The sequence below is a fragment of the Mercurialis annua genome, linkage group LG5 (genome assembly GCF_937616625.2).
Source record: "Mercurialis annua linkage group LG5, ddMerAnnu1.2, whole genome shotgun sequence".
NCBI lineage: Eukaryota > Viridiplantae > Streptophyta > Magnoliopsida > Malpighiales > Euphorbiaceae > Mercurialis > Mercurialis annua.
In genome coordinates, this window is record NC_065574.1 from 9,645,425 (window position 1) to 9,671,769 (window position 26,345).

The 26,345-nt window shown below is 32.5% G+C and overlaps 5 protein-coding genes across 5 annotated transcripts; 4 read left to right on the forward strand and 1 right to left on the reverse strand.

Annotated features, from left to right (window-relative positions):
• The first annotated feature begins 1,929 nt into the window (after positions 1-1,929).
• LOC126679836 (mitogen-activated protein kinase kinase kinase 20-like) lies at positions 1,930-5,673 on the forward strand. The gene is made up of 3 exons (XM_050374843.2): positions 1,930-3,613; positions 3,826-3,926; positions 4,649-5,673. The coding sequence occupies exons 1-3, from the start codon at positions 3,204-3,206 to the stop codon at positions 5,524-5,526; spliced, it is 1,389 nt and encodes a 462-aa protein (XP_050230800.1). The 5' UTR covers positions 1,930-3,203; the 3' UTR covers positions 5,527-5,673.
• A 2,041-nt stretch (positions 5,674-7,714) lies between these two features.
• LOC126681416 (uncharacterized) lies at positions 7,715-8,479 on the forward strand. The gene has a single exon (XM_050376956.1). The coding sequence runs from the start codon at positions 7,715-7,717 to the stop codon at positions 8,477-8,479; it is 765 nt and encodes a 254-aa protein (XP_050232913.1).
• A 4,417-nt stretch (positions 8,480-12,896) lies between these two features.
• LOC126683016 (E3 ubiquitin-protein ligase CIP8-like) lies at positions 12,897-13,789 on the forward strand. Its single transcript, XM_050378831.2, has one exon. It carries the CDS (start codon positions 12,964-12,966, stop codon positions 13,705-13,707), a length of 744 nt encoding a protein of 247 aa, XP_050234788.1. The 5' UTR covers positions 12,897-12,963; the 3' UTR covers positions 13,708-13,789.
• A 1,265-nt stretch (positions 13,790-15,054) lies between these two features.
• LOC126682474 (trihelix transcription factor ENAP1-like) lies at positions 15,055-17,174 on the reverse strand. The gene is made up of 2 exons (XM_050378188.1): positions 16,976-17,174; positions 15,055-16,617 (listed from the first exon to the last, which is right to left on the reverse strand). The coding sequence occupies exon 2, from the start codon at positions 16,437-16,439 to the stop codon at positions 15,216-15,218; it is 1,224 nt and encodes a 407-aa protein (XP_050234145.1). The 5' UTR covers positions 16,440-16,617; positions 16,976-17,174; the 3' UTR covers positions 15,055-15,215.
• A 4,809-nt stretch (positions 17,175-21,983) lies between these two features.
• LOC126682325 (FCS-Like Zinc finger 10-like) lies at positions 21,984-24,762 on the forward strand. The gene is made up of 3 exons (XM_050377970.1): positions 21,984-22,330; positions 23,172-24,227; positions 24,334-24,762. Exons 2-3 carry the CDS (start codon positions 23,272-23,274, stop codon positions 24,485-24,487), a joined length of 1,110 nt encoding a protein of 369 aa, XP_050233927.1. The 5' UTR covers positions 21,984-22,330; positions 23,172-23,271; the 3' UTR covers positions 24,488-24,762.
• The last annotated feature ends 1,583 nt before the right edge of the window (positions 24,763-26,345 follow it).

Genomic DNA, 26,345 nt, shown 5'->3' on the forward strand with positions numbered 1-26,345 from the left:
GGTTTGGTTCGGTTTTTGGTCCCAAATAGAAAAATAATTGTTACCTTTAAAATTTTAAACATAATATTTGTTGAGAAATAATGGAGAAAGAGGAAGACTTTAATATTAAGTGATGTTTATTAAGTAACCGGTAATGGAAAGTGAAAAGATTTCAGAGTTTGGAAGTTAAAAAGTCCAAATAGGTTAGATATCAAACCTAAAACTAAAAATACGCATGGTTTAAAAAGAGAAAGCCATTTGTTAAAATTGTGTTGATAGTTCTTTTTGAGCTCAGCTTTATAGTATAGTATAGATTGATCTAATTATACTTTGATTGTATGCTAATTGTTTCATCAACCAGGTACATGAGGTTCAATTTAGAGGAGTTCAAAGAAGAAAATGATGGATATTAAATTCTGTAGGTCACTAGACTTTGCTCCGATTACAGAAAGGTCACTAAACAGATTTTTATTTAAAAAATGTCACTAAATCAACAATTTATTATAACAGGATGTCACCCGCACAAAATTCACCGTTTTTTGTGACATAGCTTGTCGGATTTGTCCAACAAAACACTTCTTTTCCACATCAGCCAATCCATGCCTTATTTGCCACGTCAATAAATGAGGTTCTCTAATTAAATAGTTAATAAAAATTTAGAGATCATTTTAAACTCTTTTCTTTTTTGGCTAATTACCTCAAAAACTACCGACCTTTTTTTTTCAATAACACCCTGACCTTGTAATTTCGTCAATTGCACCCTATTTCGTATTTTTACATTTCAATGGCACCCTAAATTAAATAAAATTGATGATTTTATTATTTTAAGGATTCAATTTTATAAAACATTTAAATTTAAGGGTCATTTTATACCTTTTTCTAATTGGATGAATTCAAACAAGTCACTTAACTTAAAATACATTCAAATAAGTCATCTTCTCTATTTTTTTAAATATCAAAATATATCTTTTCCGACCCGACATCTTCTCCGTTCTCCGACCCGCCATCCCGGACACGGTGTTGTCCTCCCATGGAAGATGAGATCTGTTTGTCCTCCATGGGAGGACGAGCAGATCCATGGAGGACGAGGTTCTTGAGGAAGAAGCTGTTCTTCCTCATGAACAGTTGTTCTTAGCTGTTCTTGAGGAAGAACAGTTGTTCTTCCTCAAATACAAGGAAGAACATTGTTCTTCCTCCTCGAAAAATGTTTTTTGTGGCGGCGTGTTCCGTGGCGGCGATGTGTTTGAATGAGTCGGCAACAAGTTTGAAGGAGATGACGATTAGTCGGAATTTAATTATTTATATTAAATAAATTGTTTTGTTATTAATCTTTAAATGTATGGAGAAGATAGTTTTTTTATAATATTTATAACATTAAATGCTATTTAGAATATATGATAATATGAAGGATTTGTTTTGAATTTTATCCAAATGAAAAGAGTTCAATTTAATACTTTAGAGTGCTATTGAAACGTAAAAATACGAAATAGGGTGCAATTGACGAAATTATAAAGTCGGGGTGTTATTGAAAAAAAAAAAAGGTCAGTAGTTTTTAGGCTAAATGTTGTGAAAAGGCCAAACCTTTCACAAAAGTTTCACAAAAGTCCTGACCTTTCAATTTTGGCGATTTTGGCCAAAAACTGATTATTTGGTTTCAAAAAAGTCCCGACCTTTCAATTTTGTCGATTTTGGCCAAAAATGGATTATTTGGTTTCACAAAAGTCCTGACCTTTCAATATTTGGCATGCCACATAGGCGTCACATAGGCAAATTGAAATCAAATTGAGAGTTGGCCACAATTGAAACCAAATAATTTATTTTTGGCCAAAATCGATAAAATTAAAAGGTCAGGACTTTTGTGAAACTTTTATAAAAGGTTTGGCTTTTTTACAACATTTGGCCTAGTTTTTAAGGTGAGTAGCCTTCTTTTTTTTTTCATTTTCCTCCTCTACACCCAAAAAATCAACCAAAATCCTGAAAAACAATTTTAGCTACCGCCAACCACTAACCCCCTCGTCACCGCCATTGTTTCTGCACTCATCACCACCACTACCACACATATGTCGTATTCTCTCTTGTCAACCCCATAACAACAGCATCAACAATATTTTTATGGGGATTCAGTTTCAACAAAGCAGTCCTCTTTTCTCTCAACATAAACAGCAAAAGTTTCAAGCACAACCACCTGATTCTGGAGAAATACAGTACCAACAGATTATTAGGTGGTTCTTGCGTTGCATCTCACTAGAGTTTCCAGGAATCGGAGACCAATCACCGGAACCATTATCGTCATTACTAACACGAGCAAGATTAAAATAAGTTATAAGTGTTGTTTGGTTAAGTGTTGTTCTTATTTGTGTTGAAATTTGGGTTCAATTCTGATGTTTATGTTGTTAGTTATGGTATTAATGTCTTCTAAATTTGGTGAGATGGATTTTGCTAGACAAGTTTTTGATGAAATTAGGGAGGCAAATGTGGTTCGTTGGACTAGTTTTGTTTGTGGTTATTACAGTAATGGATTTGTTAGGGGAGCACGTGAGGTGTTTGATAAAATGCCTGAAAGAAATGAAGTTTACTGCAGTGCAATGGTTTCTGGGTATTGTTCAGAATAGTTAGTCTAGTGAGGGAATTTGAGTTGTTTCAACTGTTGAAAAGTTTTGGTAATGTGAAGTTTAATGGGTCTCTTTTGGTTAGTGTTCTTAATGCCTGTGCAGCTATAGGTGCGTTTTATGTTTTAAGTTCAATTTAACAAATATATTTATGTCTTGCTTGAATTTTCAAGCATGATAAATACCAAAAATACCCGAAACTAAGCCTAAGCTGAGTCAGCATTAAGACTAATCAACTGGATTGTAAAGTCAGTTACAAATGGCGGGAAAACCCAATTTATAAAATCAACACACAGTAGCTGTAACGGCTAAGCTGCACACTTCTTGGAGTTTGATTGACCTTCTGTTACGACACTTTTTGTTGATCTAACGGCTATCACAATTCTTGGAAATCCACCTGAGAAAAAAAAACTTCCAGATACGTGTCAGCCATCCATCATAAGATGAGAAATAATCTGACGGCTACTGGAGTTTATAAATACCGTTACCTATTGGCTAAGTGGGTTCAAGTTCAAGATCAAGAAAAGCTTTATAATAACCGCAACAGTTTCAATCAAGAATCAAGAAAGCTTTTCAAAAACTCATTAATTTCTTTCTTCTTTCTTTTCCGGGAAAATGGATTATCTCCGTCAACTCTTTCGCGTTGATAGTATTGTTGAGATAAACATAAGAGATACACAATACTATCCAGCCAAGATTCTTCAACTAATCGGAGACGGACACACCTACAAGGTACAGTACTTGGCCTGTTTCGCCGATCAAGAACTCACAACGCCGCTCATTTCAGTGGTTCCCGTGTCGGCTATGAGGCCTCTTCCGCCGCTGTTGACTGATCGGACTTTCAAGGTGCAAGATATTGTGGATGTTATGCTCAGAGGCAATTGGATCAAAGGATGTTATATAGCAACATTAAGAGGTCCTCCTGATCAGTACGTTGTATTTGTGCCTGAGCATGGCAACATTTTCTCCTATCAGATTCGGTTTCATGGCGATTGGCTGGCCTTCCCGGTTTATGGGTTTCCAATGTACGTACTGATGATCTTGTTTCTTGGTTTTCTTAAACATTCTTGGATTCTTTTATTATTTTTCTTTAGTTGTTTCTTGGAGATTTTTCAAGAATTCGGATTTTTGGGAGTTCATTAATTGTCTAGGTTTAAAATCAGTATGGTTCTTGAATTGAATATTGTAATTTAGTTGCTAGATTTCTTGATTGTTTGTTGTTGAACAATTTTTTCAGTAAAAACGAACATGGTAAACTACCGGGTCTGTGGGTCCTCCCGATTTCTCTAAGGCCTCCTCAACCAAATGTTCCTCAAATTGCTGCTGCTGAAGATAACCGTACGTATCGAGCAACTGGTTGATTTTCTGGAGTTAATTTGATAATGACTCTGTTTAGTTCTGATTGTTCATTTGGTAGATGAAATTAGTTAATTAGATCATCTGCATGCAATTGCGTTTATGATACCTTAATGAATTGCTTATTTCAGTTTTGGCATTTATGTTCCATTTTAATGCCAAACAATAGAGTCTGTATTATTCTTTGCTCTGAGGATATTTAACTCTATTTAAATGTCAATAATTCTGCAAATAAACAAGAAATTTTTTACCTCATTATGTTGAATCTCTTTTCATAATTTCGAATAGAAGTAGTTTCTTTGGCACAAAATATGTTATTCTCCTCAGAACTAATCATTATAATTGATTAGGTTCATATACACTTGTGCTTGTGACTCTTTTTGGCACACTACAACAGATTTTATTATTTGCGACCGAAGATTTGGTTGCTATAGTGTAGACATTAGCCCCTATAGAATAGTGGATCAAGAAATTTGACACAGTATACAGTTAACAATGTCCAATTGTAGACAGTCCTGCAGTTGTTCAAATAGCATGAGAAATTCTTAATTTGCTGGACATGAAAGTCGAGTGTTTGAGTAATGCTTACAATAAAATATCAAACAAAGTCCTAAGTTATAGAGCCATCAAGACTATTTGCTATATTTGAGTTTGACTACATTCTCTCTTCACTCTTAACTTCAACTTCTTACCCTAAAATCCAGATATGAGAAGAGAGATGAACTTGGCGACTGAACACCAACAAGATGAGGCTTATGACAACAGCGGAGCAACATGGTGGAGACGAGAATTACTCGGACAAGGAGCCTATGCCTCTGTTTACTTGGCCACATCAAGAAATCAAATGCATCCTCTAACTATGGCCGTCAAATCTGCCCTGGTGTCCAAGTCAAGTTCGCTGCAGAGAGAAAAACAGATTTACGACAATCTTAACGGGTCGTCTCCTTATGTCATTCAATGCTACGGTGAAGAAACTACTTCCAACAACAAAGGTGAAACTTTTTACAATCTTTTATTAGAGTATGCCTCTGGTGGAACGCTCTGTGGTCATATTGATCGATTGTACTCGTATGGCGGTAGACTGCCTGAATCAGATGTTAAAAGATTTACAAAGTGTATTCTTGAAGGTATTTATGAGATTCACAGGCATGGTTATGTGCATTGCGATTTAAAACCTCAGAATGTGCTTCTTGTTTCTACTGATGAGATTGGTGTGTTTGTGCCCAAGATTGCGGATTTCGGGTTGGCCAAGCAAGTGGGGGATCCTGATTTCATGGGTGGGACTTTAATGTATATGGCTCCTGAGACAGCCACTGATGATATTCAAGACTGTGACTGTGATATTTGGGCTCTGGGATGCATTGTTTATGAGATGCTGGCAGGGTCTCCTCTTTGGTACGGTTATGATTCGACGACTAATGAACTCAAGACATCGATTGCATACGTATTGCCTGGATTTCCATGTGAGATATCGACAGATGCGAGAAACTTCTTGGGAAAATGTTTGGATAAGAATAAAAAATTTAGATGGAGTGCGGAGATGCTACTGAATCATGCTTTCGTTGACAGGATTCACTACTAACACACAAATATGTTAGACAAAGAACTGACCCTTAGAAACAATTCTTTAGTTTTCAGAAAATTGATGTAAAATTCAAATTACTTATCCTGCAATTACATATTATATTCAAATGAGAATAGTTATTATGAATTATGTGTTCTTGATTTATTTGTTCTTGTTTCTTCTTAAACGTATTTTGACAGTATGTGCATTGAAAATCTGACTGAACAGTGAAATCCTGAAACAGAAGAGAATTCATACGGTACGAACATTTGAAATATGACTTACGCGAACGAAGATTAGTATCAGTTAAAATGGTAGGAGTAGGCATGGAGATCTGCTTTGGTATGAATACATAATTGTTTATTCTCAAGTCACAGAACATATTTTTATTTTGTTTCTGCTTTCGTTTCAAGCGCATTTTGATGTTTGTTTAGGATTTCTTATCTGCTTCTAGGCCATGAATGTAGTTTTAGAACATAGAGAACATGGCTGGCTATGAATCCTCTGTCCATAGTATTACTAATGGAGCAAAACACTCTATGGGAAGTGCATTTACAATTATTTTCTTAAGTAGTAGAGTTTCATACTAAAATCTATTTTATACCGACAAATGTTGCTCGGGGTATAAGTTTCATCTTTTTTAAACTAACTGATATTCACTCTCAAATCTTGAGGATGTTAATAGTTCTTCCGATGTTGTCGGAATCAGGCTGTGCTCCGTCCGTGTTAGAAAGAGACACTAGCCCTCGCGGCGAAAATGATTGTTGAATTGCAGTGCACAATTGTAAGATGCAAGTGCAATGTGTAAAGGCAGTAGAAATTTTCGGAGCTATATTTATTTTTATACACTAAATGTATTTGTATGCGATAAGTAGAAATTGCTCAGAATTGTCAATGCCAAATTCAGGTTGGAGGATATGCATAACTGTTTGGTTCTGTAGGAAGTACAATCAGTAGGTAAAGTCATTCAATAAACTATCAATCAATCGAGAAATTCTTAGATAGACTGAGTATACCACGTCATTCGTAGATTAAGCCGTTCACAATGCAACATCTCACTAATAATATAAAGGAATGACCAGGTCACTTGGCTCATTCCAGTCATTCCAGTCATTTCAGTGGAAGAAATCATAATCCTTCTGCAGCAAAAGTTCTTACAATTATACCATAATATTAATTTAATCCAATATACTAATTATATTTTATTTTGAGAGAATTATCACTAAATTTATCTCGTATTTATATAACTAGTATTGCTCTATGTGTTTTGCACGTGACTCATAATATGACATGTCGATAATAGTATAATTTTTAATTAATTATTAAATTAATAAATAATATTAAATAATACTAGTGTATTGATAAAGTAATTGTACTTTTATAAAATATCATATTGAAGTAATAATAATAATTTATTTTATTAAATAGGTAAAATAGTAGTTTTATTGATAAAAAATTGACTTTTAAAATACATTACTAATTTCAAAATAGATAATTATGTCTATATAAAAATAAAATCTACAATTTGTTAAGTACTTCGCACATGACTCGTAATATGGTCCGTCCATATTTTATTGATATTTTTTCAAATAAAAAATATCTAATAAATTTTTATTATATCGACTCACTATATAAAATTAAAATTAAAATTAAATTTTCATAATATAGATAATTGAACTTGATATTTTTTCTGCATATGAGACATTATATGGGCTTCTTATACTGACCCGATAACTCTAAACCAACATTGTTTAATCAAAACGAACTGACCAAACCCAGAATTTTAACCAAATTAAACCAATCGAAAGTCATAGGTTCAGTCGACTAATTTAGTCGGTCGGTATTTTTACTTTATTTTATCAAATAATTATAATTAAAATTTACAAAATATTTTTAATTAATAATTAAATTGCCGTAAAACAAACTCCAAATAAAGAAAGAAAGATGAAGAAGTTGATATAGGCAAACTTCCTCAGTTGTAGGAAGAAGTGACATATTTGTGTAAGTATTTAGTAGATATAAAAGCCTCGTCATCATCTCACTTTCAAACTTTATCAATATTCCACTTACATTAGGAAGTCCAAAACCTGTTAGGAATCCATTATTTTTATTACCCTTGCCCTATTTCACAACCAAAATTCTGATACCTTCATCACTTGCTGCACTGATTTACTTGTTTTCTTCTTTTTCCATTTGATCCATCACCATGCCTACACACTATATTGTTGATCTTACCGTCGACCCTCTTCCATCCGACACGCAATTTGATGATTATTCATGTTTTAACATGGAAACACCACAAATATACTTCACCCTATCGTACCAACTCTGCCATGAGACCACCCTCCACGCTACAGATATCATTCTTGATTCCTCTACTTGCGAGCCAACTTTTGCCGATCCTTTTTTCTTGGATATTGATTTGTCCATGAATCACCAGGCTATGTACAGCTTTCTTTCTCCCAGGTTTGCTCGTTTAGGAATATGTCCCCCGGATTCACCATACTGTAAGTATTTTGTTCTAGGGGTTATACACGAAGTTGATACCATGATTCCAAGGAAATTCAAGAACCGCAATGCCGTCTTTGCCTTCAACATCAACATACTGACTCGTTGCGTTCGTAGTTATGGTGAAGAAGAAGCGATGGATTTGGTTATGAGGCAGTCGCGTTTGGAATATGAATCAAGAGATTGCGGAATGGTGCCTACTGCTCCCAAGTCTAGGAGATTGAAGTGTGTCAAACTTGGGGGTCATGATGATCCTCCTGATGCTGATGCAGGAGATGGTAGACAACGAAAGAGAAGACGCGTCGGAAAAAAGGAAATATGCACGGTCTGCTTGGAGGAACTAGAGGATTTCGCTGCGGGAATGCCTTGTGGTCACCTCTTCCATGGGATTTGCATCAACAAGTGGTTGGAGAATAGCCACTACTGTCCAGTCTGCCGCTATGAGATGCCTACTGATCATTAGTACTGATTTGTTGTTCTTAATTGTTAGGCCCAGAAATTAATTAATTGTATAGGAATTTATTAGACCTGCACAATGTTCTTTGATCCTTACTGTTGTATTATTCATGATTCAGAATTATTGTTTTTGAATTTGCAAAAAGGAATATTGATTGAATGTTTTCAGTTGCATGTTAAAATGGCATGAGAACATAGAATGAATAGAATCCAAACATATGAATCCAGAAAATGACACAACAGCAAGATTCCTTTGAACCTGTATTTCAGAAAATTCGGTTTGGTTTTACCGAAATATGAATTTAATTAGACCTAATATATATCTATCTATAACTATTCTATAAGTGTGAGGGGGGGACAGGCAAAATTACAATGTTAGCCTTCAATAATTAAAAATATTACGAAGTTAAATACAAATTTAATTCTAATAAAAAAATTAATTATTTATAATTATAAATCTAATCCTATTAGTAAAGTTGTCTTAGTTAAATAGAAATCTAATTTTTGTACTTAGGTAAGACAAAAATAAAATCAAAATTCGCAGCAAGTCCATTTTAATAAGAATTATTGAGCTAATATGACTCTTTTCATAAAAGAAAATAAATTATAGGACTTTAATTTTTTTTATATATTATATAGTTGTGATACAGTATTCATGCATTTTGAATTATGCTATCTTATCTATACTATATATAAAAGCACGGATGGGGGGGACAAGCACTTTTACTAAAACACCCTTTAAAATCTATTACTAATTGATGCTAAATTAAAGGTTATAAGGTCATTTACTATTTGATTCTAAAATTATAATATTTATTTGAAAATACAATTGGAAATTTAATTAAAGTAAACGACTACTCCTAAAATAAAGTAACTATTGTTTATGTAATTAAGGTAACTGTTACTATGCCTACTTCGCATACAAATACAATTCATGTGGATTGTTTACTTCTAAAAAGAGGTTTAAAAGAGTGGTTTGAGAAATTAAACTCCGTGAACAAATTTCCGTGACCAAAAATCTCAATAATTATTGTAATTTTTTCTTTACTTCTAAAACACCATGGTTCTTCCTTTTTAAACTAAAAACACATCAATGTGAAACAATTTGATAATTGAATATTTATCTCATTATTAAAATTAAAATATAGTTAGATTACCAAAATACATTAATCACCACTGCCACTTACATAATAATTTACTAAACACAATTAATTTTTTTAATAATTGATATATTAAGTTAAAGTTTTATGACAATTTACAAATTAACCATAAATTAAATTATTTATTAACTATTAAATATACGATACTATTGAGATAAGGAAGTTGTGAATTAATTTGATCTACATACGTAACTCATAAATTTCACATAATAATCAAATTAAGAATTAATTTAAATATGTTTAAGTTTATTAATTAATTCTAAAATTAAAACATATATTATAGTCACTTATAATTATACTATTGAGATGAGAAAGTAGTGAATTTTAATCTAAATTAGTTGACGAGTCACGTTACGAGCCACGTGCGTAGCACGTAAAATAATACTAGTACTATATATAAAAGCACGGATGGGGGGACATGCACTTTTACGGTAATACCCTTAATAATAATTAAGATATTTTTTAATAATCTAATCCAACTAAAATTCTAATTTCCCTATATTGTAGATTTCCTTAATAATAATTAACATACTATTAAAAACGTTGGTAATTTGAAAATAACCAAAACTCTATAATGTAGGATGTGATATGACAATTTAAATAACACACCTAAATTAAACATTGATAATTCGGAATTAGGAGTCCTAAAATACCAACATTAGTGGACTTAAATTAGACTCTTAATTTCTCTCAAAAAATAGACTCCTAATGTAATTAGATATACTCCAAAATAATATTACAAATAGACTACTTTAAAAATAGTTATCAATCTTATTTAATTTTTATTTTTTAACGTGACAATTGTATTTTATTTACCCCATGAAATAATATAAATAGTTAAATAGTTGTACTTATATAGTCATGGTCTTCATGATCAATCATATGGATGAGATAAGTAAATTTCTTAGCTTTACGAGATATTTTTTTTATGTTTATATAATTTGTTAATTTGGTCAAACCGTTTTGAATTTCACGTCATAATTTTTTAATAATTGAAAAAAAAGAGCGCTTGTGAAATTTACTTATCTCATCAATTAATTTACATTATTTCTACTTAACGTGACAATTGTTTTTTATTTACCCCATGAAATAATATAAATATTTAAACAGTTGTATTTAATATAGTCATGGTCTTCATGATCAATCATATGGATGAGATAAGTAAATTTCTTAGCTTTACGGGACAGTTTTTTTTATGTTTATATAATTTGTTAATTTCGTCAAACCCTTTTGAATTTTACGTCATAATTTTTTAATAATTGAAAAAAGAGAGCGCTTGTGAAATTTACTTATCTCATCAATTAATTTATATTATTTTTACTTTTTATGAAATTTAAATATTTTAATCTAAATGTATGATTTATGATTTCCTTATTCTAATAGAATTCTATTTTTGAAATATTAATTATAATTAAAATATAACTTAATTTTAATTATTAGATAAAATACATGGATGTAATTATAATAAATTTACTTAATATAAAAACAATTGAATATAAATATTATTGAAGTCAATTGATTTTTAAAAATAATAATTTGAAGTATTATATTATTTCTTACAAAATTCTAACTAATTTAAAATTGATTTTAAAATAAAATAAATTGATAAATTATAATAAATTTAATTAAATATAAATTTAAGAGTTACATTACGAGTCACGTGCGTAGCACGTAATGTGAAACTATAGTTACTTAAAAACCACTCACCTTGTAATTTGTTTTCATTTATACCATGACCTAGGAAAATTTTCAATTGTACCCTATTTTCGATTTTTATGTTTCGTTTGTACCCTAAGAGTAAATTTTTTGATTATTTAATTAATTTAAAAATGAAAATATTAAAAACAAGATACATAAATGATTAACATTAATGTTTTATTAGAATATAGGTTAAAAATGAAGGACTAATTTAAACTCTTTTTCAAAAGAAAATAGATCAATTCAACTCGGCTAATAATCACCCATGGCACCTCAACTTTAGGGGTACAGGCGCTAAACCCCCTGATGTTTAAGAACGGGCGCTAAACCCCCTGATCTTTGTGGCGGCGCTCACTAAACCCCTTTTGGACGAAATATGACCAAAATACCCCTGGCGCCGTTTTTCCTGGTCAACTGACTTTTTTTCAAAAAAAAAAATAAATAAATAGTGGTGCCACGTCAGCTGCCACGTCACCAAACTACCCTAAAAAATTAAAACACCTAAAATACCCCTAAAACACCCAACCCAATCAAATCAACCCAATGACATTCAACCAAACCACTTTCACCCGAACCGCCACCACAGCCACCACCACCGCCGCCGCCGGAAAATTTTCCGGTCATCTTCTCCGATTCGAAGATGACCGGAAAATTTCCGGTCATCACCACCAGATCTGTTCCTCAGTGAGAAACAGATCGGAATCAAAAATAGAGTATAATTGAAACATAAAAATCAAAAATAGGGTAGAGATGAAACATAAAATTTCAAAGATAAACTCATTTTTTAAGTTGAGGTGCCATGGGTGATTATTAGCCATTCAACTCATTAGGGTAGAGATGAAACATAAAAATCAAAAATAGGGTACAATTGAAAATTTTCCTAGATCATGATATAAATGAAAAAAAGTTATAAGGTGAGTGGTTTTTAAGTAATTAAGCTAGTTAATTAATACTTTTAAAATTTCAAAGATAAAAAATAAAAAATAAATATAAAAAGATAAAAGATATTTAATTTTAATATCAAATCTAAGAAAATAATGTTTTATGCAATTTAGCTTTTAAATACGTAAGAAAATAAAAAAAAATCTATGAAAAATAATGGTATTTTCTTGAAAAATATGATATATTTACATGGTTTCGTTTTTTTGTTTTTCAGTTTTATAAATCCGAACCAAATTATAATTTATAAACTGAACAACTATTGTTGCACACCCAAGTTACAGAGGGAAACAACTAATTAGAAGTGGATGAAGAAATTTGACCGAGTGAAATATACTACAATTTTTTCATAACCGAACCGAAACCAATTTAAATCGAACCAAAACAGAACCGAAACAAAAGCTGAAGCGAAATAATATTTTTGTTCAGTCGGTTCATAAATTTATATTGAAAACCGAACCAAATTAGCCAAACATTTTTTAAAAAAACTTGGTTGGCAAGTCTTTGATTTTGAGCAAACTAGGATCTAACTGTGATCTACCAGCTGTAGTTTTCTACTCATAGGATTAGAAATAAATCCTTTTCCTTGTAGGACTGGGACAAGTAAGAACACCGCCCACCAAAACATATAAATACCCAAACAAAAACCCTTGTCATAACTATAAACCCTATTCGATTCTTTGCTTCTATAAGCATGGCTGCACCTTCAAGAATAGATTTTGACTATGATTTTGAAGTGCAATACAAGGAACATGTCGCCCATCCAAACACACTCGCACTTGAATTCTTCTTCTACGATATTATTCGGACCTATATTTACTACCCACCTCACCAAAACAGAGATCTTAGGCAACTCCCACGAGACCTATATCAAACCGGAATAAACCTAACTGATATTCCCATCGATCATTCAGTGGATACTAATCGGAAGGTGGTGACGGAGCATGTGATGCAAATCTTGAATGGTCGGAACATTCCACAACACATGCGGAATAGGATCCTGACAAGAGTCGGCCTTAAGATTAGCGAGATGGATTTGAGTGCTTTGAGTTCAACAGGCAATGCAATTGAAGTTCATATTTATGAGATCAAATGGGAAGGATGGGAATGTAACGGGGACGACCAAGATGAAGACGAAGACGAATACGAAGACGAAATAATGGCAGAGTTGGAGTCTATGGGAGATGTAGATATTCTTAATAATAATAAGCGTACTGCTAAGAAATCATCTATTGAAAATTTGGAGAGAGTCGTGTTGAATGATATTGAGGATTCGTCGAAAAGCTGTGCGATCTGTATAAAAGAGATCGTTGCAGGGATCGAAGTGACTCGGATGCCGTGTTCTCATTTGTATCATAAGGATTGCATTGTGGAGTGGCTGGAGAAGTATAGTCACTCTTGTCCGCTTTGCCGTTATGAGATGCCAGTAGAACAGTAGAGGTTTTAGGGGTTTACTTTGGTTGTTATATTCTGTCATTGTATTTTTGATTTATAATTAGTAAATGATTAACTTTTTGAAAGTTTACATATTACAGAAGTGTCTGTCCTTTTGTCTTTTTAAGTTTTCTTCGATTTTCTGTTTCTGATTATGAAACTCCTGACATTCTGATACTTGTTTAAGACTTATGACATTCTGATGCTTGTTTAAGGTTTCTTATCTGCTTGTAACCAGCTATACAACACTTATAATTGGTTTTAAGCCGTCTACTGAAAAAATGCCATAAAATGCTCAACCACTCGGATTCTCTATTTCTCGGCAGCCACCAAAATCATCCTCGAGTTCTTTAAGCCATATCCCGAAAGATACATAGCAGAGTATGTTGGTGATTTCCAAAAGAAGAGATTTGTGGTACCAATGTCATGCTTGAATCGGCCTTCATCCCAAGATTTACTTAGCGTAGCTGAAGATGAGTTCGATTTAAATCATCCAAAGGGTGGTTTGACGATTTCCTGCAGAGAAGATACATTCAATAATGTCGTTTTCCACCTTGAATAGGTAGTAGATAAGAGAAACTACTCAAATTAGTACCAAAAGATAAATCTGTAGGAAGAAAATGCTTGTTCAATTTAAATACATTTCATTCTCATGCGGCTGAATAATTTGTCTAATGACAAAAATTATTGGATGTAAATCTTTGTTTTCTGTTGCATATACTTTTCATTTTCTACCCTTTTTCCATTATTATTTAGTTCACTCTTCTTTTCTTCCATTTGCAGCATTTTCTAATGTTCAGCAGACAAGTTGAGCATATCAATTGCTAAGAAAGCTTTTGGGACATTAGTTTACAGATCTTGAATCAGTACTATGCTTAGTGGGTGGTTAGAACTACCTGCATAGAAGTTACTTCAAGCTTGAGCAGTTCAATTAGTTCATAATGGGTACCAAATTATTCTAATCACAAAGAAAACAAAATTCAAAATGAAGAACATGAGAAATTTTTGCAGCAAAACAGAGGTTGCAGTCCCCTATTTGTTCAGATATATCATTCTAAGAATTATGATAGGATTTTTATCACGCCTCGAGGAAAACTGTCTAAAATGCATATACACAAATCAGAAGAAAAAGAAACCTTTCCGTACATTTAAAAATGTTGAAGATGTTCTATTAGCGAAATATTGCAGATGTACGAAAAACTTGCTTGGCAAGAACAACAGCGGAATGTCCAACCTGTAAGGGCTTCACGACATGTGAATTCACCCCAACAAAATCCACCATTCACACATCAGAAGCTCCAGCCAGCTGCTGGTATTTCAATTTTAGTCAAAACAATGCCTGAAGAACAGATGAATAATCCTCAGCATTCTGTTATTTCTTCTAGTATGCTAATACAAATATTGGCAGCAAATTCATTGCCTTACAACAGTAAATGAAGTCCCCAACATTATACAACAACTACCACCAGATAATTAACTACTGTTACATATGTAAATTTGAGTTTTAAAACATTATCCACTGCCATTATCGGCAGAAATGTCATTCTCCTCATCGCCGCCACCTTGACGTATTTTAGCTATCTCAGCCTGAGTCCTCTCCAAGATCTGCCTTTTCTGCATTTCTAAATCCCTATGGAAATCCATTCTCATCTTCTCTAGTTCCAACATCTGCTGCCTCTTATTACTCTCAATCTTTTCATATATTTCGCTAAATTTCTGAATCGAATCTGCAAGCACTCGAAAAGAGAACCCTTCGTTTCGGTCCCTTCCAGATTTTCTCTTCTTTGGAGGTAGTCCATCTGAATCCTCCTCTTCATCAGCTGATTCTGTATTCTCTGGACTATCCCTCATCTCATCCAGCCCATTTGCGCGATTCAGATATGCTCTAGGGTTCATAAAAACGTATTCTCCCGAGTCTAAACCACAAGAGAGTCCGCCTTGCTGTGCGGATGTGGACATCAGCATATCCATCTTCTTAAAATAAACCCATTTGCTTGTGCCACCCATCTCTGATAAAGTAGTCTTCTCCTTCTTATACTTCTTTTTCAATGTATCCAAACGATTCCTGCATTGCGTATCAGTCCTCTCAATCTTTGATCCCTCCGACACCTTCTCTGCAACTTCTTGCCATTCCTCGGAACGAAGACTCTTCCTCCCACGCTGCAGAAATTTCTCACCCCATGTATCTAGCAATATGAGCGTTTCATGCTCAGTCCAATCAGTAAGAGGATTACGCCCAGCAAAGGATTGTTTCGATGTTGACGGAGCTGCAACAGCCGGTGCTGGCACACGAGGAGCAAATTCATAACTTGAAACCAAGCTCTTCAGCTTTCGCTTCTTAGGATGCCTATCCAAATCAGCATCGCCAATCGTACTATAATTCTTTTGGCCATCATCCACATCCTCTTCGTCATCAACACCCACATCCTCCTCATCATCATCTTCATCAACATCGTCATCGTCGTCGTCGTCATCTTCCACATCTCTTACCCCATAGTGGATACCATTATTTTGATTATTCTCTCCATCTCCATCTTCTTCTCCTAACTCCTCTTCATCATCATCTTCCTCATTCCTTTCTTCCTCGTCATCTTCCACGTACTGATTACCAGCTTCCGTAGAATACGGAGCATTCCTCACAGGAAGTTTTTGCCTGTTTAAAGAGCCATAACCCTGCTGGTGATTCACATCATACGGGTTTGGTGGGTACCTCGCGTCGTCCTCAGTGTCGTCCATTTTTAAGCAAAACTCAACCTCGAGGTCCTCAACAATACGAAAAGATGCAAAATTCACAACAAGAACCCACTCTAGTCTCTGATTTCTTGTTATCAACTTATCACCATTACAAAATCTCTAACTCAAAGCAACATGTATAATTCTTCTCAACCAAAATCCCCAACTCAACCTCAATTTTCTTCATCAAAAAAATCAATTATTAATTCAAAACTCTTAAGCCCAATAACCTTCTATTTCCATTTTTTGCCCCATTTATCATTTAAACGGATAAAAACAAGAATCAAATCAAATCTACTACAAAATCAGAAACTTTCTAGTTCATAATCACTGCTTAATTATCTATTCTAATAGCCAAATCTCTAAATAAAAACCCTCAAACTTCCTTTTTCCAAGAACCCAAATTTCTAATCTTTTTACAGTTTACTTTCATCCCCACATACCAAATTCCAAAAACACATATACCCAGAAAAAAATTAACTTTTTTGAAGCTTAAATAGAATAGAGATACGAAATGAAATTGAACTAATGGGAATTACCTTGAAAATAAAATGAGAATCGAACAATCCGAAGAATCTGAAATTGAAAATTCTGTCTGCGATTTAACCCCAATCTGAAGATTCTAAATTGGGCAAAAAGAAATCAAAAGGAGTTTGGAAGAAAATCGAGAGATGGAAACGAGAAATTGTAAGAAATTAGGGGCAGGAAGAAAGGACTGCTTGCTGCTAACGTACGCATGTTCGTGATTTTGCTGCAGGCTCTAGGCCCAAATATCAGTCCATTTTAAGCTGGATTTGGTCTATTTGGACACATTTCAGTTTACACATGGGCTCGAATTTAGTCCAAACAAATGAAAATTGGGATTCTTGCAAAAGAATACCTAAAGTCTTAAAAATATTTATAAAAATACCCGTTGACTTTTTTTATTTATAAAAATACCGAGTTTATTTAAAATATTTCAAAAATATCAAAAACTAAAAATTATTTACAAAAATATGGTGTGTATAATGGTGGTATAGTGTCAGTATATTAGAACTATGAACCGGATAATTTTAAAACAGTATTTGGTTTAATATTAGTATAATTTCAGTATACTTTCAGTATTATCTATAATAAATTTTTTAATATATTTTCTAATTGATAATATATATACTTTTTTATATGTATTTTCATTATAGTTGGTAGTGAATCGAATAATTTGTATACTATTGGTATAATTTTAGTATATTGTTAGTTTAATTTTTTGTATACGATGTGGTGTAATGTTGGTATAATATTTATTTGATATTATAAATTTTTGGTTTGTTATGATGTGTATACTCTTGGTATAATTTTAGTATATTGTTAGTTTGATTTTTAGTATACGATGTGCTGTAATTTTTGTATAATTTTTATTTAATATTAATAAGATTTTAGTATGTTTGGATGTGTATACTTTTGGTATAATTTTAGTATATTGTTAGTTTAATTTTTAGTATACGATGTGGTGTAATTTTGGTATAATTTTTATTTAGTATTAATAAAATTTCAGTATGTTCTGATATGTATACTCTTGATATAATGTTAGTATACATTTGCTTATCCATATCATATCTAGAAAAAAGAAGCACGAGAGCAGCAGAACAGTGTCGACGCGACAAAACGACAGCGAAAGAGAAGCGGCGGCAGCGGAACGATAATGAATCAAATGAACTAGCTGAATTGTTTGGTTGTTTTTCCTTGTATTTATATCTAGGTTATAATAAAAATATTAGCAGAGTGCGTAGTAATTTTGCAGTATAAAAATATGTATAATGTTTTTAAAAACTAAATTATTAAGTTAGTTATTTTTGTAAACGGCTATGAAAAAATAAAAGTTTATAAAGAAACTAATAAATATAATACTTTAAAATTAAATTTAATAAAAACATAGTGATAGTTTAATTATAATACGAATAATTAAGCAAAATCTACAGCTAATTTATTTAAGTTTGTAATTTCAACATTTTATTGTCAATTTTATAAATTAGAATAAATATATCCAATTGTCTATTATAAATAATTAACGAACAAAAATTTCAAAAATCTCCACACAATTTATTTTTCAATATTAGTATTTCATAAGCACATGTCCACATTCCAATAAAATACTAATAATCTTATAGAAACACGCCTAAAGTTACGTCACATTTCAAAAGCAACCAAACAACAAACACAATGCAATCATTCACTCACTATTCTCTAACTCGATCACATGCCCTACACGTGTGGTGGACCCTCATCAAGAACAGTGCTTATCCTGATCAACCTACGTACGCCGTCCGATGCTCCGAGTTTCCGACAAGCGAGAATCTATCTCTGCGAGCCGTTCGATTGGCAAAACAAAATAGGATGCGTGTGATCACACTTTTTGATTTTCTTATTAATAATTGAAAATAATATATCAAAAACGACAAATAGATAGGTGTCAAAAAATTAGCAGTAAAAGTAAAAAAGGTTAATCGGTGGTGATTGTTTTAAGGGAATCATTATTACTGTGCTGATGTCTAATTTTTTCAGGTCCACTTTATGGGTCCCACTTTATCATGAAATTGACGGTAACGTTATGCCGTCGGACAACTCCACCTAGAATCGTCCGTGGTTACTGCATATGCCTTGGAGAAAAAGTTCTACGTAGCTACACCTAGAATCGTTAACGGGTCTGCTCTTTCATTGAAGAAGACAAAGAGCAAATCCAAATATAGGGTGTGAAAATGGATTGGCGGGTCGTGTTCGTATCGTGTCGACCTATTCTGTTGATTATGGTCAATACGAATACAATCCATATAACTAATCGAGTTAAGATTCTCAACCCTAATATGATACGAATTTTAAACGAATGAATTTTAATCCGATAAAAATAAAATGTTGAGATAATTAAGGTTTATTTTAATTAAATATAATTTTAAATTAATTTTAATAAATTCTTTTAATAAATTTATTTAAAGTTAATTTTATAAAATTAATTAATTATTGAATTGATTTAATTTAATTTGGTTTAGTTGAATTCGATTTTACTTGGTTTATTATTTGGTTGGTTGGGGTGAGGTGGTGGTTTGAGATATTGTCATGTCCATTAATACTTTTGAGTTGGAGGTGATTTGAATGACATGTGGAAAATAAATTCGGCTCGATTCAAAAATTGCTGAAAAAGAAACACAACATATAAGATTCACTAAATTTGACGATTTTTAAAGGTTTAGTTATAATTAACACAAGACATATATGTTTGGTATTTTTTGGCAATTAAACCTAAATTTAAATAAATAAAAGTAAAAAATATTTTTATTATTCAATATACTTCCATCAAAAAATAGTAAAAATATTTATTTGATCCATTTTCAAAAAATGAAATACTGATATGAAAAAAATAAAAAATTTAGACACCTAAATGAAAATTTTTAAATAATTTAGACAACACCGTCTCTAACTCCGTTACTTCGACCTTACGTGGCAATTTTTTTTGCTGTTTCCATTGATGATATGGCTTTCCATTAAAGGAGAAACATCATCCTTGCCCCTATGATTTGGGCGAGAATCAAGTGAGTTCTCACGTCCGAAAAAGGTTCAATTGTGGTCCCAACGTTTAAAATTTTGAACAAGCAGGCCCTCTACTCGCAATATCATTTAGATCAGTAGTATATCATACATGAATCTAAAATACAAAACCAACTCAGATGCCAATAACCCTTAAACAATCCAACTCACAATTTCGCTAGAAATTGCATAAGCATGCTAAACAAATCAATTCATACATTCAATGATTTAAAACATGTAAAGTCGGATTCTAGATAATATAAAAATCATATATATCGACTTAGAACATTAGGTACATCATCTCAAAACATTGATACGATTACAACTCTCAAATAACCATTCTACGCAATTTCGGCTTAAACAATTGAGAGCATGCCAAAGTGTTGATACAACCAATAAGATCATATCATAGACAGGAAATCCTCCAAACATATCATACTAATCAGTAACCTAAACATTGTATCACAGATTCATAGATTTAAACCACCATATTGATTAGTACATACAAATCGCTAATACAATCCTAACATTGATGTATCATGCCATACGCTTACCAAAACATGCAACACCAATTTTTATATATATATAAACCATCATTTTAATCATACAAGATATGTAGCATAAGCATGACATAGCAATAGTAGCGATTCAATCATAAAAACCCTAAACTATGCAATTTCTACGCAAAACATAAACAATGAATCCATATAACGTAAGGGTGAGAAAACCATACATAGAGACCTAGGGATGATGAACAACAAAACAAAATATGTATTAACCTTAGTATAAAGGTCTGGACTGAAAACAATAGGATCCAAAAGTCACCAACGAAGAACGTAACGAAGAATATGCATAGATCTTGCGATTAGGATGTTAAATCACGTTCTAATAGGGCTAGAGTTTGAGTTAGGGATCTATTTATAGGCCCCGTAAAAGCTGGACTGGCGGCGCGTTGCCACACCCATTATCGCGACGTACTGCCTGGGTTAATTCCCTGGCACGCCGAAACTCACCCCCGACCCAATCTGACTTGCTTCTGAAGCCCAAAATTGATTCCCTAGGCCCGAAATACACGAAACAAAGCCCAAACAACACACTGAAGGACTCATAAACATGGTAAGACAACATCGAAAACTTCACCAGAACTGACTAGAAAAATACGGGGTGTTACAGATTATGCCTACAGAGACAAAGATTATTTTTCAGTTGTTAATTTTAATTAAAAGAGTAATCTAATAAATGTAAAACGCTTTCAATTTTTTTTTTATGTGAAGATATTTCCAAATTATTTTTTATTAGTTTTAATTTAAAATCACTACCCTATTGTAATAAATTAAGTATTAGAATGAGACTTAATTTTTTTTATAAGACATTGATGTTTGTTGTAATTGAAATAATAAAAGGAATCTAGCTCGTAAGGGGAGTACATTATTTTGGTGTAACTAAATTAACTAACCGAATTAAATTAAAATTTCAAATAGATTTTTATTTTAGTTAATTCCGTTACGTTATGGTTAACAATTTTTTTTTAAAATTGTTTATCGGTTAAATTTGGTTTTGAGCATGAAATCTAAATTAAACAAACTGGCCGAATTTCAAACATGTTTGTAATTTTGTAGGACGTATATATCAATATTACCTTCTAAACTTATATAAATTAAAAATGAACATAAAAAAATAATTTATTTTAGTTTACTTTATTTTGCAATCACTAATAATGACAAAAATGTGATTATCTAATTAATCAAAATAACCGACCAAATAAAATAACTATTTTGCAATCCAGCTACGGTTACGATTATAAATTTTTAAATAAATTTAGTTACGACTAATTCGATTGGACGACCTAACCGACCAATGCACACCCCTCCTCACAATCCTACAAATTTAAGAAAATAAATGCAAAACGCACTTCTGATGGATTATATTTCCAAGCATCAGATTCACATAATCTAAAGCCAGATTTATGCCAGGTTGCATCACACAGCTTAGTTTTGGGTGTGAATGTTAAACACAATAAGGAAACCACGCGTCTGCCTTCATTTTCAACTGCTACAGAACAAAGGAATATCCATACGCAGCTTAGTAAAATACTGTATAAAATACGTATTTTCTTGTTCAATCACATTCACACACACACACAGAGAAGTAGTATTATATATTAGAATTATCAGTGCTTTTCTGCTTCTCTGATTTTGATGCAAATGGATAAACATTAAAAAATTAAAATAAGTTTTTAAAAACATTAAACTAAAAACAGAAATATATAGTTGTTCTTTGTCCGTATCAATTCATGTCCCTACTGACATTTTTTGAAGGTGTATCAGAGGAAAAACTAGGTGGGTTCATTCTTTGAACTTGAATTCTTGATTTATTTGATGTTTTAGTTACTGTGTGTTCTTCAATTTTCAATCCTTAGCTTATTTTTGATGTTTTAGTTAGTGGGTACTTGTAAAGGTTTAATCTTTGGGTTCTTTTTGGTGTTCTAGTTACTGGGTAGTTTAAATTATTCAATCTGTTGATTATATTTTTTTTCTTTTGAATTTTTGGATCATTTCAGTGGTTTTTATGTTCTTTTTGATGTATGATGTGGATCTATCTGGTTAAAATGTTGATCTGATGTTAATTTTAAGCACTTTTTGAGGAATTTGAGGGATGAAGTAATCAAGATTCTTTTTTTTGATCTTTCTTGTGTTGAATTATTGAGTTAGATTGTAAAATTTCTATTTGGTTTGTTTGTTTTGTTTTTTAGACCTATAAATTGCTTTGTTTCTTCATTTATTGTGTATGAACAGATCCAGATTTACTTATATTTATGATTAAGAAATCTTTAAGGTTATGCACTGATTAATGGAATTCCTGGCCCTGAATTTAAAATGTGGTTTCTGGATGTATAAGTTCTTTTGTTTTTATTGAGTATTCATAGGACCTTAATGGATGCACATGGATGATTTCTATGGTTGTTACCTTGTTTAATGTGGGTCTCAATTGTCATTGAAAGCTCATAAATGTTTCGAATTCATTTTTGGTCTTATAGGAACAAACTTTTTGTCATCAATGAAAATTGTGTAGTTTCATGTTCATTGATTCTTCATATGATTTATTTCTCAAGTTGGTTCACTGTTTTAGCACTTCATCTATTGATTTTATGACTGATCTTGCTACCTTCAACTATTACAGCAACAAATTGCCGGTTAGTATTTTAAGCACCGAGAGGTTCTTAAAAGATGCTTAAAAGGAGAAACAAGTTGCTTTAGAAGAGGCATGTTTATTCAGTCCAATGGCCGACTCTGCTGTAGAATCTGATGCGTCTGGCCCGAGATTTATAAGCAGCTCATTTTTCAATTTTCCTGGGTTTTTTGTGGGGTTTGGTTCTAGAGGTTCATCCGATACTGACTCAGTTAGGAGTCCAACGTCTCCTCTTGATTTCAGTTTCTTCTCAAGTCTTAGTAACCCGTTTGGCCATAGGTCCCCAAAATCACCAACACAAATTGACCAGCAAAAGAAATGGAATAGCAGTAAAGTAGGTCTTGGCATCATAGATTTACTTGCTGATGAAAGTAAACCGCCTGCTGCTGTTCTTAACTCCCAAAAGAGAAAGAATATTATCTTTGGATCGCAGGTGAAGACCGGTTTTGCGGGGAGATCCAACTCGTTGCCTATAGACTACATGCTTTTGATACTACCAGAAAGCAGAACTCCTAAACCCCAATTAGGTAAATCAAATTCTGATGTCGTCTTCGGTGACGAAGGAGTCGGGTTAGACTGTAAACCATTTGAAACCTCTTCGCCAATTAGCTTATCCCCAAAATCCCCTTTGAGCTCTAAGAAGTTTTGTTCGGAGAATAGAAATACTAGTATCAGAAGTTTCTCACTTTCTGATGACGGCGATAAGAAAACAGATGATTCTTCCGAAAGCAGATCAAGTTCACTTCCAGTACCTATTGGCTCAAGCAGTGGACGTGTAGCTTCTCTCTCTGCACGTGAGATTGAGCTTTCTGAGGATTATACGTGTATAATTTCTTATGGTCCAAACCCGAAAACAACTCACATTTTCGGTGACTGTATTTTGGAATGTCACACAAATGAGTTGTCCAATTTTGACACGGAGTCTGCATTTCCTCAAGAGGTTAATTGCCCGGAGGGTTCGACTCCGATCCCATCTGATGAGTTTTTGAGCTTCTGTTACTCTTGCAAGAAAGAGTTGAAGACAGAAGATGACATTTATATGTGCAGGTATGTTTCCAAATATCTCTTGATGGAATGCCTTACTTGTGATTCGGACGATCAAATCCGGTTCTTATTATGTATATTGTTATGTTCCCGTTTTGGTGTTTTGTAGAGGTGAGAAAGCATTTTGCAGTTTTGATTGCGGCGCTGAGGAAAGTTTTGATGAGGATGAGACAGGGAATACTTATGATAATTCCCCTGAGGACTCTTCCAAGTGCAGCTACCATGAAGATCTTTTTCTAACTAGTATGCCAATTGCAATGTAAGCGATAAAGAAGTGGATCATCGACTCTTGAAGAGCTGTTTATCTGCAGCCATGGATGATCTCAGAGGTGAATCATGCTGTTGTATTGTTTTTGTTTTTGTAGTTGAGGCATAAACATGATGTCTAGATTGTTGTGATCCTACATTCTTAATTAGATGGGTTAAAAGTGGCCAAGAGCCCTCACTCATCAGTTTTTACCCATTTAAAGTATCCTAAGAGTTCATGTAGTGCCGTTGGAACCTTTTAAAATCAATACTAAAGATACTTTTCTCTTCATTCTCTTTATGTTAGTTGATGGAGGCATAAATTGATTTGTATGTGGCACAGGAAACGGAAATGCTTTTGAAACTGGAAAATGGAAATGTAATTTTTTTTTCGAGAATAGGTTAGAAATAGATTTTGAAATTTCAGAAGCATTTTTGGGAACGGAGGTAACGAAACATAAGACTGAAATTTTTTCCGTTTAATATAGGTTGCTATTCACTTATAGCCTAGGTAGCATGGACATGGGCGCAGAGAAAAAGGATACTTGGACACAATATGGCAAAACAGTGTTATTTTGAGATTTTTATGTTAAAAATAAAATTTAATGCTCGAAATGCCAAGTTTTCAGTTACGTTTTTGAAACAGAAAATGGTGATTGGATGAAGTGTCCGTGCTACCTAACTTATAGCCCATCAACAGTCATTTCCTGTTTCATACTTATCAAAATGATGCTGCAGATTTTCTATAAAAAAAGAAAAAATTGTGCTGCCTTTTGAACAGATGATGAAAAGAATAAACTTTTTGTGAATGTGTTTTCAAGTTGGAGCTATCAAATATGCATTGATGAGGGAACAGCAAATTGGTGGACAGCCATTGGCTTCAAAAAGGCTAAAAGCATTAGTAGTGAGTGGTCTAATGGAATTGTCTGATAATGTGCTACCTTTCAACCCCACAAACACTTGCTAATCAATGGCTACCAAACCAACTATTCCATGCGGTGGGCTCACCATCAATTAATTTGATTTCAATACAAATAAAAGTATGATATATAAATAAAATTTTAATTTTTATAATTTAATTTATTTTTTTACTTTTTTTCAATTCGGATCATCAATCGAAGATTTGATCAATCCGTGGTGATACGGAATACCAAAACCCAGAAATAAAATGCATTGAAATGGATTATGTTGCTTTGTAAACACTAATTGATCCGGTTTTCAATTGATGATTTAATATAACAAATATTATATTTAAAATTATGAAGATTAGAAGTTCATGCTGAAATTATAAAAGTACAATAATTGATCAATCCAGTTCATAATTATCAATATTTTTCTAAATTTTGATTTTTTTATATTTTAATTTTTAATTTAAACTAAATATAAGGAGTTTTACTTAAAATAAAACTAAACATAAATATTTATTTTTAAAAACTCAAAGGAAAAATATACTTAGTCCACCATGTCATCTATAGATTGAGCCAATTATTTTAAAATACGTTATTAAATTTGTAAAAGATTTAACAAATAAAATTACACTGATGCTTATTTCATGATAATGTTAAAAAAATAATTGATCCACTCTATAAATATATATAGCTTTTTCTTATTTCAACAAAGTATTAATTAAGAAAATTGACAAGTTAAGTAATATATTCTGAATTCTATATGCTATAAAATCACTATTTTAAATTGATCAAATTTGAACCATATTTAAATTATAGCTATTAATAATACAAATCTAATAAGATTATAAATTTATTATTTATTATGTTTTTGATTTTTTTTTTGATAATTGAAAAAATAAAGCGTTTGTGGGAGGGATTGAATTCACGATCTTTACAGTTTGATGTCTAGCACTTTTACCATTTGAGC